This window comes from Tursiops truncatus, chromosome 3 (assembly GCF_011762595.2).
Source record: "Tursiops truncatus isolate mTurTru1 chromosome 3, mTurTru1.mat.Y, whole genome shotgun sequence".
Classification (NCBI taxonomy): Eukaryota; Metazoa; Chordata; class Mammalia; order Artiodactyla; family Delphinidae; genus Tursiops; species Tursiops truncatus.
The window spans coordinates 72,030,475-72,047,708 of record NC_047036.1 but is presented as its reverse complement, the minus strand read 5'-3'; the positions used below and the strand labels follow the sequence as shown (position 1 = coordinate 72,047,708).

The window sequence follows — 17,234 nt, the reverse complement described above, 5'->3', positions numbered from 1 at the left end:
CAAACCCAACCAATTAGCCCCACCCACTCCCTAGCTAGGCCCCGCCCTCCTGGCAAAGAGCTTTTTAGCCCTTGGCGGGCGCCGTAGTCGTCCAACCCCCTTGGCCTGACTCTTTCTGCGCCAGCTGGAAGTGCGCAACATAGCGCGCGGTGGGTGGGCTGCCCTGCTCCCTCCCACGCTTAGCTCTCGGCTTCTGCCGTCAGACCCCCAGAGGTGGGAAGAGTTATCACTTTCTGGATCTCTCGTCTACTGCATTGGCCCCTGCGTTAACGCTCCCTTGTGCTACGGCCAGTGAGGCTGCGATTGTTCCAGCGCCCCGGTACGAGGAGAGCAGCTCCTGCTCTCTGCGGACCTGGCAGGAGGGTGCGGGCGGACGCTGCAGGCAGAGTCTCCGCGCGTCTTTCCTTCTTCTGGTTCTCCCCGCAACCCCATCCGCATCCCCCGCCCCCTCCTTGCTCTGCGGTTTCTCCCGGGCTGCGGGCAGACCGCTCCATACAGCTGCAGCGCCCGAGTCTGGGCAGCCTGCGGGAGGCACACACGCCCACACCCACTCCTCCTGGCCGCATCCTTGCCCAGCATGTCTGCGCTTGAGTGGTACGCCCACAAGTCCCTGGGCGACGGCGTCTTCTGGATTCAGGAACGCTTCTATGAGTCTGGCAACCGCGCCAACATCTGGCTGGTGCGCGGCTCCGAGCAGGACGTGGTGATCGACACAGGCCTGGGGCTGCGCAGCCTCCCGGAGTACCTGTACTCCTCCGGCCTCTTGCAGGACCGCAGGGCCAAAGAGGATGCGGCGTGCCGGCCACTGTTGGCTGTGGCTACCCACGTGCACTTCGACCACTCAGGCGGCCTCTACCAGTTCGACCGGGTGGCGGTGCACCACGCCGAGGCCGAGGCGCTGGCTCGCGGGGACAACTTTGAGACCGTGACCTGGCTCTCCGACAGTGAGGTGGTGCGGGCGCCGAGCCCGGGCTGGAGGGCCAGGCAGTTCCGAGTGCAAGCGGTGCAGCCCACCCTCATCCTGCAGGATGGTAATGGTCCCTCACGGGCGCGCGTTCTCTCATTAAGGGAAGGGACTGGGGAGAAACTGTCCGAGGGGTGCTTGTTGCACACCTGCTTGGCTGTAAGGTGTCATATCGCAGAAACACTACTTCTGTTTCTCCCTTCCCTGAGTCAAAAGCCCACTCGACCATAGAGTCTGTGGAAGGCCACTGCGGCCTTCCCTACCAGGGACAAGCTCCGGCACCTTGTAGTAATGCTGAGTACTCGACTGAAAGCCGGCCCCACCCCCTAGTCAGTTTCCTGTGTAACGTACGGTATGTAGTAACGCTATAGAGACTTCTGACTAGGATTCCCATTCTTTTCCCGAACACAAGTCTGACATTTCCAGGCACTTTTCTAGCGAAAAGACTCTTAAGGAATGGTGCCTCATGGAGAGTGCATGTCATGTTCTATGCTTTTGAGAACTGCTGACTTCATCGGCCGGGTACGAACAATTCCCACCTGTAGGCTTAGAAAGCCGTTAGAGAGCAGTGGTTCTAATCTGCTCATGAATCTTTATCTTTCAGTTCTTGATGTTGCCTCACAAGAGAAAAAGCTTGATTGTGAACGTAAAAAGTAGAATGTGTCTGAGTCTTATGACAGCTCTCTATTCTGGTTGAAAGCAAGGCCTGAGAAAGATTAATAAGGAGGCTATTTCCCGTAATGGTGAAGTATGTGGACTAATGCTTAGATAACCCTGGGCCTCTTTGGCTCTGTGAAAAGCAGGATGGGGTTCAGAAAGAAACTAATGGAATAAAATAGTGTAGGGTTCCAGCCCTTCCAACCTCACACAGTCACTTAAATAATTAAGCCAGTTGGTCACAGCAGTGATATTTGTATATTAATTTCTTTTTTGTTTTTAGAATGCTTCTGTTGATTTTAGCCTCACAACACATTTGAAGTGAGGCTACTGACCCCCAATTAAATGGCTTGTCTAGAGTCCACAGAGCAAGATACAGATAAAAGCTAGGATTGCAACCCAGGCACAATAGATCAAAGCATGCAGATCATACATAAATCCTACCCCATAAATATATTATGGTAATCCTGAGAAGGAGGTGAAACCCTCTTTCCTTTCTATCTTGAAACTCTTTTATTTGCCAAATTAGTTTATTAAACCATTCCCCTACGAGGCAGAAAAATCCAGTTGCTGCAGTACAATAAGTCTCACTTTTATGACCAACCAGTATGACAAATAATGAAGTACTTTACAAAAATGAGTTTATCTTACAGATGAGATCTTGATCACTTGAGGCATAAGAAATAGAAAGCAAGATTCTATACCTCACACCCCACTTAAACAGTCTTTTCATTAAAATTTTAAATCTAAAGATTAAAAAAAACAATGGTTTAGATGGGAGTCTTACATTACCTGACAATTTGAGATGAAAGAAAACTAAATTTACATTAAAGGTACTTTTAATTGCTGTATTTCTTGATGGAATTGATACTTTTAGAGATAGGATTTCCATGCAGTTGATGGGTATTCAGACTAAATTAACACCCAGCCCCCCCCCAAAAAAGTTTACATTAGTATTTAAAATATATTTAAATTGTCTAAATGAATAAATGACTTTTGATTTATTTACTTTTGCTTCTGTGCCAGAAATAGGAAATGATGAAAGAACGATAGGAATTATTGTTTTATAGATGAAGAATCCACATGGGCTTGAATATCATACCTGAAGTCACATAGTTAGGGAAAGAGCTCGGACTGGAAACCAGGTTTCCTAAATCCCAGTTGATGCTGGAATTACAGGATTTTGGAGTTGCAAGGAACCTGCAAGCTACCTTTGTGGTGCTTTAAGCCTTTGAAAGTGTGAAATGAAAGGTTAATATTTACTAAAAACTTTGAAGGTGGTAATACTGTGTTAAATTAAAAATTGTTTTTCATTAGGAGCTGGATGTCTCACTCTCTCAAGTAGTATCTAATATCCTCTTTTCTCAGGAATATTAATTTCCTGTCTCTTCTGAATGGTGTGGCCTGCTAACTTGATATTATCATAATCCAGGTACCTGGAAGGAAATAGAAAATATTTATATTAAAAACTCATACACAGTTATGTACACACGAACCGTACATACCTAACAGCATGAAGTCTTCATTGTTTTGGTTAGAAAATAAGGAGGCTGAATTCGTTAGCTTATTACATTTCATTTAGTGGATTGATGACCACCTGTCGTGGAGAAGCATAAATCTGTGCAGTGTATCACTAACCCAAAAGCTTACTTGTGTATAAGGGACAAGGAAGACAAGGAGAGGTCATCATCCAGTGCATGCATCATTTTTGATGGAAAAACAACTCACCCTACTAATAGTGAAATCATATCTTCCTATAAGAAGATAGCAATAAACCCTAAACTGATACAGCACATTCTTCTTGAATGGGCACACATCATTCTGCCTGTTTTTCACAATAGGCAGGCATTTTGGCCCCTACTGTACATGTTTAAACAATTTTCCTAGAGTCATCAAGATATTAGAACCGTTGTTTCAGGTAAACTTAAAAATCATTTGGGGAGGTTAAAAACAAAAAATGGATTCCAGAAAGGTAGCAGATTGAACGAACACGTCTAATTTGACTCCCTCTCAAAATCCCACTAAGATTACAGCAGATGCACCATGGTTTGTCTATTTGCTTTATGTATAAATCCACATTGAGGTTCTGTTTTGGATGCTGGAGAGTAAATGTGATGACTGAGTTAGCAGTTTTATCCTATGCCAGCAATAGAAAATTGAGAGCCAATCCAGTTTGCACTGCAGGAGACTTAAAAGGCTCAGGAATTAGCAGTAGCTGGTACCTTAGTTGGGGCAAAGGGAAGAAAACTAAAATAAGTAGAATTGGTTGAAAGCCATTTAAGAAGCTGTTAAAACTCTGAACTCTTCTCCCTAAGTGAATGCTCCTCTCCCCGGAGTTAGTTTGTTTTCTGGCAAGAATAAAGTAAAGGGGTTTCTTTTTTTTTTTTTTTTTGGCTGCGCCATGCAGCATATGAGATCTTAGTTCCCTCACCAGGGATTGAACCCATCCTGCAGTTGAAGTGAGGAGTCTTAACCACTGGACCACCAGGGAAGTCACAAGCAAAGGGGTTTCTTGATTGAGGGATGCCAAGTACTAATGAGCTCAGGAGTTCAGATGGAAAATAGGGATAAGTGTATGTGTATGTATATATAATTTGCATTTCCCTAATGACTAATGACATTGAGCATCTTTTCAGGTACTTATTTGCTATTCAAATATCTTCTTTGTTTAAGGGTCTATCAAAATCTTTTCTCTTTTTTAAAAATTGAAAAATTGTTTTCTTATTGAGTTGTAAGTGTTCTTTATATATTCTGAATTCAAGTCCTTTATCAGATATACATTTTGCAAGTATTTTCTCCCAGTGTGTGGCCTGCCTTTTCATTTTCTTAATGGTATCTTTTTAAGCAGGGAAGTTTATAACTTGGATGAAGTCCAATTAGTCTATTTTCCTTATGTTTTATGCTTTTTGTGTCATATCTAAGAGCTCTATGACTAGCCCAAGATCACAAAGATTTTCTTCTGTTTTTTTTTTTTGCTGGAAGCTCTCACATTTAGGATTATGATCCATTTTGAGTTAATTTTTGTTAATATTGTGAAGTAAGTGTTGAGAGGTGCCTATTGTTTATTTGCATATATATATATATCCAAAGTATTCCACTCTAATTTGTTGAGGAGACTATCCTTTTACCCAGTGAATTATATTAGTTGATACTTTTGTCAAAAATCCACTGACCATGGGCTTCCCTGGTGGCGCAGTGGTTGAGAGTCCGCCTGCCGATGCAGGGGACACGGGTTCGTGCCCTGGTCTGGGAATATCCCACATGCTGCGGAGTGGCTGGGCCCGTGAGCCATGGCCGCTGAGCCTGCGTGTCTGGAGCCTGTGCTCTGCAATGGGAGAGGCCACAACAGTGACAGGCCCGCGCACCGCAAAAAAACACTGACCATATATGTGAGTGTTTTCTTCTGGACTCTAGTCTCTTTCAATGATTATGTCTATCATTTAGCCAGCACCACACTCTCCTGATTATTGCAACTTTGTTATAACTCTTGAAATTAGAAAAGTCCTCCAACTTTATACCTCTATTTCAAAATTGTTTTGGCTATTCTAGGTCATTTGCATTTCCATATAAATTTCAGAGCCAGATTTTCAATTTCTGTAAAAAAGCATGTCAAGGTTTTGATTGAGATTCTTGAATCTATAGATCTACACTGACCATTAAAGTAGTCACTAGCCACATGTAGCTATCTAATACAAATTTAAATTAATTAAGATTGATTAAAATTAAAAATTTAGTTCCTTGTTGCACTAGCTTTATTTCAAGAACCATTAGCTACACATAGCTGGTGGCTACCATATTGGACAATGTTGATACAGATAATGTTGTTCCATTATCCTAGAACGTACTATTAGACAGTGCAGTTATAAGAAAAACTGGATTTAATTACCATCCTAACAGCTTTGAGTCTTCCAATCAATGGATATGGCACGTTTCTCCTTTTGCTTAGATCCTCTTTAATTTCTCTTGAAAATGTTTCTGTAGTTTTCAGTGTACAAATATAACAAAACACCTTTTTCATGTGCAATTGAAAAGAATGTGTACTTCACTGTTTTGGTGTAAACTATTTTATATATGTCAGTTAGGTCAAGCTGGTTGATAGTGTTGTTCAGGTCTTCTGTATCCTTACTGATTTTCAATCTACTTGTATTATGAATTATTCAGAGAGGACTATTCAAATCTCTAAGCACAGTTGTTGAACTGTTTATTCTTATTTTAATTATGTCAGTTTTTATTTGAAGAATTTTTAGTCTCTATTTTAGGTACATATGCATTTAGAATTTTTTTTCATGTATTGACCTAATGTATAGCCTCATAAAATGTACCTCTTTCCTCTAGTAATATTCTTATATAAAAAACCATTTTGTCTGACAGTATTGCCACTCTAGTTCTCTTATTGTTAATATATTTTTTAAAATTAATTTATTTATTTTTGGCTGCGTTGGGTCTTCATTGCTGCACGCGGGTTTTCTCTAGTTGTGGCTAGCAGGGGCTACTCTTAGTTGCAGTGCACTTCTTCATTGTGGTGTCTTCTCTTGTTGCAGAGCTTGGGCTCTAGGCACGCGGGCTTCAGTAGTTGTGGCGTGTGGGCTCAGTAGTTGTGGCACACGGGCTTAGTTGCTCCATAGCATGTGGGATCTTCCTGGACCAGGGCTCAAACCCGTGTCCCCTGCATTAAGTTAAGGCGGATTCTTAACCACTGCACCACCAGAGAAGCCCTTATTGTTAATATTTATATGGTATAATTTTTCAAACTATTTTTGTCTTTGATTTTATAGTTCCTCTCCTGTAGACTGCATACATATCTCACTTTTTAATCTAGACTGACAATCTCTGCCTTTGATTAGAGTGTTTATCCCTTTCATATTTAATATAATTATTGATATGGCTGTATTTAGGTCTGCCATTTTGTTATCTGTTTTCTATGTCTCATTTCTTGTTTATGTCTTTGTTTTTCCTTTATTTTCTTCTTTTATGTTAACAATTCCTGATTATTACACCATTTTAATTTCACTATTAATTTTAGCTATATTTCTTTGATTTTTTTCTGTATATGTTTGCACTAGAGATAACAATATGAATATTTTAACTTATTATGATTTACCTAAGTTAGTACTGATTTAAATCCAGTAAAACAGCAATTTGTATTCATATAGCTCAGTTTCCTCCCCACTGTCAAATAACTGAGAAGAGTGTGAGATTTTACCGTACTTGCAGGTTAGTAAGTTAGCTTGCCCCAGTTTCATGGATTCTGACAGAAGACATGAGGTTCCTGGGTCAGAGACTAAGAACAGTTTATTACAGCAATACCAGTAGCCAGAGCATCATCATTTGTACCGATTCCTCAGGTCTTAATTTCCACAGAGTGACAAAACAAAGGGCAAAAATATAATACTGTTCACTAGAGCACCATTCATGAATTGTGTCACCAGATACTAGTACAATGGATATTCTGAAAAATGAGGTTTTTGGTCAAATAAATTTGAGAAACTATACAGCCACATCTCCCTTGTGTATATCCACAATGTACATTAGCGTATTAAATGTACATTAGCATATCTTGCAGAAAAGAAAGCTGCTTAATTTTCTTTGAAGGGTTTTCAAAATTATTTGACCACAGAATCTTCTTTTCTTCTTTTCTTTTATATATTATAACAACCAGCAGAAATTGTGTTTCACTGTTTACTTTGGCAAACACTGGTCTAGCAAACAACAGAAGTGAAATATAGGCAACTTATTTTAAATCATCAATAAGAAGTAGGTATTTTTAAAATAAAACTAAAATAAGTTCATCCTTCCCAACATCTTTGAAACTGTTGTGTTCTTCCATTCTTTAAGCGATTGAAGTCAAATATATAACATGTTTATCTGTAAATTCTGTTTCCATTTTTAGGGGATGTGATCAACCTTGGTGACAGACAGCTCACTGTTATGCACATGCCTGGTCATTCTAGGGGCAGTATTTGCTTACATGACAAAGACCGAAAGATTCTCTTCAGTGGAGACGTCGTGTATGATGGATCACTGATTGACTGGCTCCCATACAGCAGGATAAGTGACTATGTTGGAACCTGTGAACGTCTGATAGAATTAGTGGACAGAGGTCTGGTAGAGAAGGTGCTTCCTGGGCACTTCAATACCTTTGGTGCTGAAAGGCTTTTTCGATTGGCTTCTAACTATATTTCAAAAGCTGGGATATGTCACAAAGTTTCTACTTTTGCCATGCGATCTCTTGCAAGTTTAGCCCTACGTGTAACAAATTCTAGGACCTCGCCCTAGTATTTAATTCTATAAATTAATACAATTAATTCTGTGTTGTTTAAAATAGTGAGCATTTTAAGAAATGCTTTTTTACTACTATTATGTATTAGAGAAAAAAAGGTTGAGAATGAATAAGCCAAAAATGGAACTTCTTAAATTTTTTTCTTTTTTCCAAATAAGAAACCACTTAAATAAGATTATAATTTGCCAAAGCTTGTAATTTGCCATCATTCTGTAATATTTGTTCTAGAAATGATATAGAGGTATATGGGGAAGCAAGGAGGCATTTTGCAGTAAGAAAAAGAACTACCTTGCGTCTCATTTCTCTCATTTTATTTCCTAGATGACCTAGAAAAAAGAGCATAGTTTTATGTTTATACTCTGAACTTGATATTTTTAATATATTATTTGAAGATAAAGGTTTTTGGGTTTAAAGTACATTAGAACTCAAAACTTAAACTAACATTTAGAATGACAGCTAAAACAATCCATTGTTACGGTACAGAATTTTTTTTTTTTTTTGCCTCTCACTGTTGTGGCCTCTCCCGTTGCGGAGCACAGGCTCCGGATGCATAGGCTCAGCGGCCATGGCTTACAGGCCCAGCCGCTCCGCGGCATGTGGGATCCTCCTGGACCGGGGCACAAACCTGTGTCCCCTGCATCGGCAGGCGGACTCTCAACCACTGCGCCACCAGGGAAGCCCCTATGGTACAGAATTTTTATGCTTCATTTTATTTATTCTTAATGTAATTATAGTGTACATTATGTGTTATGTAATTTTACGTACAAAAAGTACAATGAATTTTGTTTTATTGTGAAGCTTTAAATATAAATTGCAGAGTGCTTCAGTAAAAAGAAACTACTATATATTGTTGTTTGTTATTATGTAAGTGTAATACTTTCAATTGTAAAAGTGAAATTCAAATGTCTGTAATCTAACTATAAATTGTCAGATTTCTCAAAAGGACACTGTCAGGGAAATTTGAAAATATACACATTAAGAGTAATTTTAAAATTATATCCTATTTTAATAATAACAGCTATAATAAACAAAATTTTTCTTTTTAAATAGCAGCTTTAGTATATGTGTCATATTTTATAGTACCAAACAACATCCTAATATAAACCATTCTTTTACTTAACATAACATACATATTTGCCACAGAAGGCTTTTCAAATCAATTGCAAAATGTGCATTAGATATTGACTTAGAGTGAATTGCCTTTTTTATCCTGATTCACAACACCTATTCCTGTTCAGTATTCTTTGTCTTGAATGAAAAGAAGTCTACATTTATAAAGATATAGGAAAGATTATCCCACTATTTAGTACAATGTTTTAGTTTGGTACTCTTAATAATTTATTGAAAAGCCTTTTGGAATATTTCATGAGGGTTTTTTAAACAGTTTTTTCACTGCCTTTTTATTATTGACATAGCCTAAACCAAACTCAGATAGCTTTGGAAATCAGATTTTTTAGTATTAAGAAGGTCCAGCAATTTTGATTTCTGAAAAAATATGAAACTTTTCCTACCCAACACCCCACTCAGGTTCTTTAGTCTTTTATTCATTCAACACACACACACGCCCCCCACATGCATACACACAGTCACATACATACATGCATACATTGTGCTAAACACTGTGGAAGCTTAAAAAGTCAGAGACTATATCCTAGCTGGAAGTAGAAGACAAACAAAACTTGAATAATAGTATATGCAGGTTGAAGTTAATACAAATTACACATGAGTGTCAGGGACATAAATGGAGGGGTGTGAAGTTTGGTTAGGGAAAGGTTCCTGGAGGAGGAGTTTTTGAGTCAGATTTGGAAGGATGATTTGTTGGGTGGTGAGGGTAGAAAACAAGAATGGGGTTATTTCTGCATCCTCAGTGCTAAGAATAGGGATGGAAGTATTGCTGTCTAGAGTAGGCTATTCCTTGTGTCAATTCAATTTTCTGGTGTCTTAGATCTTCTAAACACCAAGCATTTAGCATGAGAAAGATGGGTCTGTGATTGTATATATAAGAATCATCCTTATGACAGACAAACTGTACTGCCACATGCCACAAAATGAACTTACTTAAAATCAGCAAGGAAGCCATGGTTGTTGAAATGAAGAATATCATGGGAATTTCTCTCTGACAGTCATTCAAGGCAGTAGGTCTGTTTTAATTGATAGTGTAACATCAAGAACATAGATTTGGTTCAGGGCAACTACAAACTATATCACTTAATGAGCCTTAAATATAGCCATTATTTTTATATCAATAGCACAAGAGAAAACCAAAAGTCCTTAACCATTGACCATTTTATGATATTTTAGGACTTTTTAAAAAAATCAGGTTATAGTAGGCACTAAGTTTTATTGAAAAATATTTAAACCTGATGAAGGCTTTCCTTATTTCTTAAAAGTGCGATTTTTTCAAAGCACATTGCACATTGATTTTATTTTTAAATTTCCCAGTTTTTTTTCCTGGTTTTTCAAATTGTACCAAAACATAAGACTGTGATATTTTGCTATGGCTTCAATGTGGGTAAATTAGGGAAAGGATGTATCATTCATTTAGTGCCCATGCTATGCATTTTAAAATAGGCATTATTTAATTTAATCCTGGCCCCAGTGCCAAGAAGTAATTGACCAGCCTAACACGACTTTGGACAAAGCTGGTAACTGAACACAGGTCTGTCTGCCTCCCAAGCTGAGCTCTTTCTCTTATACCTGCACAATAACATAAAACTGGCAAAGTGTATTTTTACTTCTCAAGATGCCACATGTGCCAAGAATAAATCAAGTGATGTTAAAGCATAATAGCATATTTTAAAGAAGCTTTGAAAATATATATTTTCACCCTGACAGTGACCCTTGTTGTAATTTATGGTTTGGGGAAATAATATTATGTAAGTATAATTCAAAGTTGTCAAAACCTAAGACATTTAGAAATAATTTTTATTATTCATTTTGTTAATAACTTAATTTTTGGAAATTCAGTTCCCTTATTTGGTGTTTCCTTTTAACTGAGAAGTCTAAAACAAACAAAACCTTGTGTGTTATCCTGATATAGTTGAATAAATGAATATGTGTCGTTGTTCTTATATGGATAGTAATATGAATGTGACATGCACAAATTGTCCTCTTATAATTTTCAGATAAGTGTAAGTAAACATTTATGTGATAACTATTAAAGTGGACATTTTATTTCAATCTATAGTTGGTATTTTTTATAATGTTAGCAAATTTCCATTTAATGAATGCAAGGTTATTTTCTATGTGAAGTGCAGTTTTGAAAAGCTTGTAATAAATAAGCTGTAAATCCCTAGGCAAGGATAGAGAACCCAGAAACTGAATAATACCTGTATAAGCCTTAAGTAGTTAATAAATATAGCATTTCAAATAAATGGATAAAAGAGGGACTATTTAATATATATTTCAATTGTTGATGTGGGAAAAAAGGCCCCTGCCATCATAAAAATAAATTCCAAATGGATTAAACATCTAAATGTAAAAAGCAGAATCACATGTGTATTGAAAGAAAATTTTAATCATGTTTAAGACATTAGGATAAGGAAGATCTTTTCTATATAGAAACAAAAAGCAAAACTATATCAAAATTTAAAATGTCTTAGAACTCGGATGTCATAATGAAAGTTAAAGAGGGAGAGAAATTTAAAAATATTCCTAACTTGTGTAACAGAAAAAAAATTTAAAACAAATACAAAGCATGCCTACAAATCAACAAGAAAAAGGTAAACTAATGTATGGGAGGAAAAACCTTTCCTTTACCCTTTTAGATTCTGAGGCTGGGCCTGAGAATTAAACTTACAAAAGAGATTAACAGGAGCAAAGCATACAAATTTTTTTTGACGTTAATATTTTTACATGTACACAGAGGTTAATATATATGAAATATAAACCCAAAGGAATGGATAGGCTTGAGCGCATGTATACCATTTTAGCAAAGAATGACAAACTGGAGAATGAAGAGACAGGAAAAAGGGCTTGAGCTAGGGTTGGTAAATTGTGGAAACTAGTGAAATACAACTTTTTTTTGTTTTTAATTTTTGGCTGTGTCAGGTCTTTGCTGCTCGCGGGCTTTCTCTAGTTGTGGCGAGCGGGGGCTACTCTTCGTTGCACTGCTAGGGCTTCTCCTTGCGGTGGCTTCTCATTGCAGAGCGTGGGCTCTAGGTGTGCGGGCTTCAGTAGTTCTGGCATGTGGGCTCAGTAGTTGTGGCTCGCAGGCTCTAGAGCGCAGGCTCAGTAGTTGTGGCGCACGGGCTTAGTTGCTCCACAGCATGTGGGATTTTCCTGGACCAGGGATCAAACCCGTGTCCCCTGCATTGGCAGGCAGATTCTTAACCACTGTGCCACCAGGGAAGTCCCAGGGTTATTTTAATGGATTTTTTTATACAGATTAATCTTGATGTTGGATCCCTATCTCCAGTGATAAGTATGTTCTCCTCGTCCTCGTATAGGGAGGGCATCTTTCTCAAGGGAAATTTTATGCCCTGCTTTGGGTAGTAAGGGGGAAGTCAGAGAGCCTTTCCTGTATTTGCTTTTTCTCAATTGCCTTCAGCTTAACCAGCATGCCACAGTGATATTTTGGGATGGCATGTTCTGATACCCTTCACTACCTATTAGAAAAATGGGTAAATTATATAAACAGGTTATTCACAGAAGAGGAAATACAAAAGGCCAATAAACATAAAATTATCCTGAACCTCACTAGTAATCAGGGAAATGCAAATTTAAGCAATGAGATAGTTTAATCAGATTCAGAAATGTGGAGGATATGGAGTGTTGGCAAGGGTAAGGTAAGTGGATATTTTCATGCTGTGCTGCTAGGAGTGTAAAGTCCTCCAGCCATTTTGGGGGGCAATTTTGGAGTGTGATATGGCACATTCTGATTTGGGGTTAAGAATGGCAGGTATAGCACACCTTAACTTTTGCCCCTTTCCGAAACTCAGTAAAATGACAAGAAAGACTTTTTTTTTTTCTTTCAAGCGGCATAAACAAGAACAGCAAGAATGTAAAGGACCAAACAGCATCAACATTTTGGACATTGGAAAGCTGATAGAGAAACAAAAACTAATTTGGCAAACACAAGAAGGCTGAAAACAGGAATGTGGAAAGCAAAGAAGCAATCCTTTCCAACACAACTCCCCCTAAAAAGGCTTAGAAATTGATAGTAGCAGGTACCTCTAGGACTTGGAGTGAAAGTCTTTTTGCTTCAAAGTTTGTTTGCAATTTAAATCAAATCCCCCCTAATTCTATACTACTAAGCAATTTCCTCTCCCCCCACCTCAAGGAAGATTGGAGGCTAGTTTAGATTTACCATGAAATTAAGTAATCTTTAGGTTCAGAGCCTAGCACTGTCATGGGTCCCTTCCAAGGCCCTGGGAGGGGCCCAAGAAATGTGTTCAAATGGGTCATTTTTTGGTTGGTTTTAATTTTTTTAACTAAGTTATTTTTTATTCTCTGTCTCAAAGCCCCCAAATTTCATGAGTTTCAGACACTGCAAAACTGGGATCTGCTGCTGACTAGAGGATTATTATGTGAGGAGGATAAAATAGGATCTCTACTCAAAAGAAACTAGACATTGTTAAGCCAGGGTCCTATACTAAAAAGAGAGGGATTTAGCAAAGCTTTATGTACAGTGAAGTTTGTATACTAAAAGTTCACATTCCCAGACTCCTCTAACCTAGTTTAAAGAATGCTGGCAACCAAGATTTACCCTCTAGGCAGTAGATTTTAAAAGCCGTTTCTTAAAAATTTGACTCCCCAAAGAAAAGACCTAATGATACTGAATCTAGAGTCCCCAAAGAAAGGTTCCTGTGAGATTACCCTACAATGCAGTGCACAATTGCTGAGCCTCCTTTCCTTAGCACCTTCACACATGGAACTGTAAAGTCTTCTACTCTTAAGTTTAAATATATACACCAAGAGCCAGCATCTTATGGAAAACTAAAAGAATAAACTAAAAGAATAAACTAAAAGAATAAAACTAAAAGAAATAAGTGGGAAAAAAAGCCCTCTTAAAGTAGTAAGAGAGTTTAACAAAGTAGCAGGATATAAAATTCACATAAAAAATATACAGTCTTCACCAAAGAAGATATACAGATGGCAAATAAGCATATGAAAAGATGCTCCATATCATATGTCATCAGGGAAGTGCAAATAAAAGTGAGATATCACTACAGACCTACTGGGATGGCCAAAATCCAGGACACTGACAACACCAAATGGTGGTGAGAATGTGGAGCAACAGGAACTCATTCATTGCTGGTGAGAATGCAAAATGATACAGCCACTTTGGAAGAATATTGGCACATTCTTACAAGACATATTCTTACCAAATGATCTGATTGTGCTCCTTGGTATTTACCCAAATGAAGTAAAGATGCATGGCCACACAAAAATCTGCACATGGATGTTTATAGCAGCTTTATTCATAATTGCCAAATCTTGGAATCAAACAAGATGTCCTTCAGTAGATGAATGGATAAACTGTGGTACATCTAGACAATAGCATATTATTTGGTGCTAAAAAAGAAATCAGCTATTTGGGAGTGGCCAAGATGTCAGAGTAGGTAAATCCTGAGCTCACCTCCTCCCATAGGCACACCAAAATTACAACTAGATTATCTACAGAGCAACTATTGATGAGAAGGACCAGCAAACTAGCAGAAAAAATATACAACTAAAAATGTAAAGAAGGAACCACAGTGAGACAGGTAGGAGGGGCAGAAATGTCGTATAATTAATACCTGTACCCACCAGTGGGCGATTCACAAATAGGAGAATAATTACAACTGCAGAGTTTTTCTTCAAAGAGTGAGGGATCTGAGCCCTGCATTGGGCTTCTCAGCCCAGGGCTTCTGCACTAGGAAGACAAGCCCTCAGAATGTTTGGCTTTGAAGGCCAGCAGAGTTTACTTTTGGGAGACCCTTTTGGGAAATAGAGACTCCACTCTTAAAGGGCACACACAAAATCTCACATGCTTTGGGACCCAAGGCAGAAGCAGTATTTGAAAGGAGCCTGGGTCCAGACCTCCCTGCTGATCTTGGAGAGCCTCCTGGAGAGAAAGGAGGCAATGGGAGATCCCATTGGGACAGACACTGACTGCAGCCATTTGGGGGAGTCATTCTACCATGAGGACACATGTGTTGGCAAGATGAACTTAATAGATGTATATAGAACATTCCATCCAAAAGCAGCAGCACCTACTGCTGCTTTTCAAGTGCACATGGGACATGCTCCAGGATAGATCACATGCCAGGCCACAAAACAAATCACAGTAAGTATAAGAAAACGGAAATATCAAGCACCTTTTCCAACCACAATGCTGTGAGACTAGAAATCAACTGTAAGAAAAAAAAAACTGCAAAAAATACAAACATGTGGAGGCTAAATAATATGCTGCTAAACAACTAATGGATCACGTGATGAAATCAAAGAGGAAATCAAATAATACCTGGAGGGACTTCCTTGGTGGTGCCGTGGTTAAGAATCTACCTGCCATTGCAGGGGACACAGGTTTGAGCCCTGGTCCAGGAAGTTCCCACGTGCCGTGGAGCAACTAAGCCCGTGTGCCAAAACTATTGAGCCTGCGCTCTAGAGCCCACGAGCCACAACTATGGCGCCTGTGTGCCACAACTACTGAAGCCTGTGTGCCTAGAGACTGTGCTCCACAACCAGAGAAGCCACCGCAATGAGAAGCACACACACTGCAACAAAGAGTAGCCCCTGCTCGCCGCAACTAGAGAAAGCCTGTGTGAAGCCACGAAGACCGAACACAGCCAAAACTTAAAATAAAAAAATTTTAAAAATACCTGGAGACAAATGAAAAAGCAGTTCTAAAAGGAAAGTTTATAGCCATGCAAACCTACATTAGGAAATAGGAAATATCTCAAGTAAACAACCTAACCTTATATCTAAAGGAACTAAAAGAAGGAGAATAAACAAAACCCAAAGTTATTAGATAGAAAGAAATCATAAAGAACAGAGCAGAAATAAATGAAATAGAGACTAAAAAAAAAATAGAAAAGATCAAAGAAACAAAGATCTAGTTCTTGAAGAGATAAACAAAATTGACAAATCTTCAGCCAGACTCATCCACAAGAAAAGAGAGAGGGCCCAAATCAATAAAATCAGAAATGAAAAAGGAGAAGTTACAACTGACACTACAGAAACATAATGGATCATAAGAGATTACTACAAACAGCTACACAGCAATAAAATGAAAAACCTAGAAGAAATGTACAATCTCCCAATATTGAACCAGGAAGAAATAGAAAATACGAACAGACCAGTAATGAAATTGAATTAGTAACAAAAAAAAAATCCCAACAAACAAATGCCAACACCAGATGGCTTCACAGGTGAATTCTACCAAACATTTAGAGATAAGTTAACACCTATCCTTCTCAAACTATTCCAAAAAATTGCAGAAGAAGGTACCCTTCTGCACTCAATCCACGAGGTCAGCATCACCCTGATACCAAAATCAGAGAGAGAATGTCAAACAGAGAAAGGCAAATACTGTATTATTTCACTCATATGTGGAATCTTAAAAAACAAAATAGGCAGTCGCTGCAGGTGTTAGCTCTGGTGCAGGCAGCTCTGACTGAGCTTCCACTCGTGGACGGACCGACGGACTAACGAGGTGCCGCGCTCCCACCGGCCTCCTCCGACCGCCCAGCGGCAGGCGACCGCCCTGGGCGATGCAGCCGGCAACGCTGCAGAGCCCAAGCCCGAAGGCGGCCGCCTGGCAATGACTTTTCAAGATTTTTCTCCTTTTTGCAGGACTTCTGGTTAAAGTTCCCGTGGGGTTGTATTCTTCCTGAAAATTACTGCTTTTCCAAAGCCTCCTGTTAATGTCCCCTGAGGACAGTGGCTTTTGCGCGACCATTGTCGCGGTGGTGGGCCTGCATGTGGTGCTGGCGGGGTTCGTGTTCATCGTGTGGAAGGAGGGGATGCCTGAATGGCGGGAAGAGAAAAACGAGCAGCGCAGCCCTTGCTTCCAAAGCTGCAGGCGTGGGGGGCCGGGAAGTCCTAAAAGGGGTTTTCTTGTCCGTGTTTAAAAAGAAAAAGTGTGGGGTTTTTTTTTTTTTTTTTTTTTCTGTTTAAGAGGGGAGGGAAATTAAGTATTTACTGCAGCTTACACTGGTAGAAATGCGGGCGCGGGGAGGGCTGACATTTTTCTCCACTGCCTGTTAAGGTGCCAAGTGCTTTTCGTTCTGGACATAATGCTTTTGACCGAGATCATGTCTGACTAATGTAAATATTAGTGTCAGAATAGAAGCTAAGATAAAGTAACACTAATTAGTAGGTTTAGAATTTATTTCATATTAAAATACG

At 39.1% G+C, this 17,234-nt stretch overlaps 1 protein-coding gene across 1 annotated transcript; it reads left to right on the top strand.

The window, feature by feature from the left end:
* Positions 1-105: 105 nt before the first annotated feature.
* Positions 106-11,081, top strand: MBLAC2 (metallo-beta-lactamase domain containing 2). Its single transcript, XM_004326364.4, has 2 exons — positions 106-1,031; positions 7,512-11,081. Exons 1-2 carry the CDS (start codon positions 578-580, stop codon positions 7,895-7,897), a joined length of 840 nt encoding a protein of 279 aa, XP_004326412.1. The 5' UTR covers positions 106-577; the 3' UTR covers positions 7,898-11,081.
* The last annotated feature ends 6,153 nt before the right edge of the window (positions 11,082-17,234 follow it).

Excerpts from the sequence above, each read along its gene's own strand:
- MBLAC2 (XM_004326364.4), top strand. The coding sequence starts at position 578 with ATGTCTGCGCTTGAGTGGTACGCCCACAAGTCCCTGGGCGACGGCGTC. Across the intron at positions 1,032-7,511 it reads CACCCTCATCCTGCAGGATG|GGGATGTGATCAACCTTGGT; the intron begins GTAATGGTCCCT and ends TTCCATTTTTAG.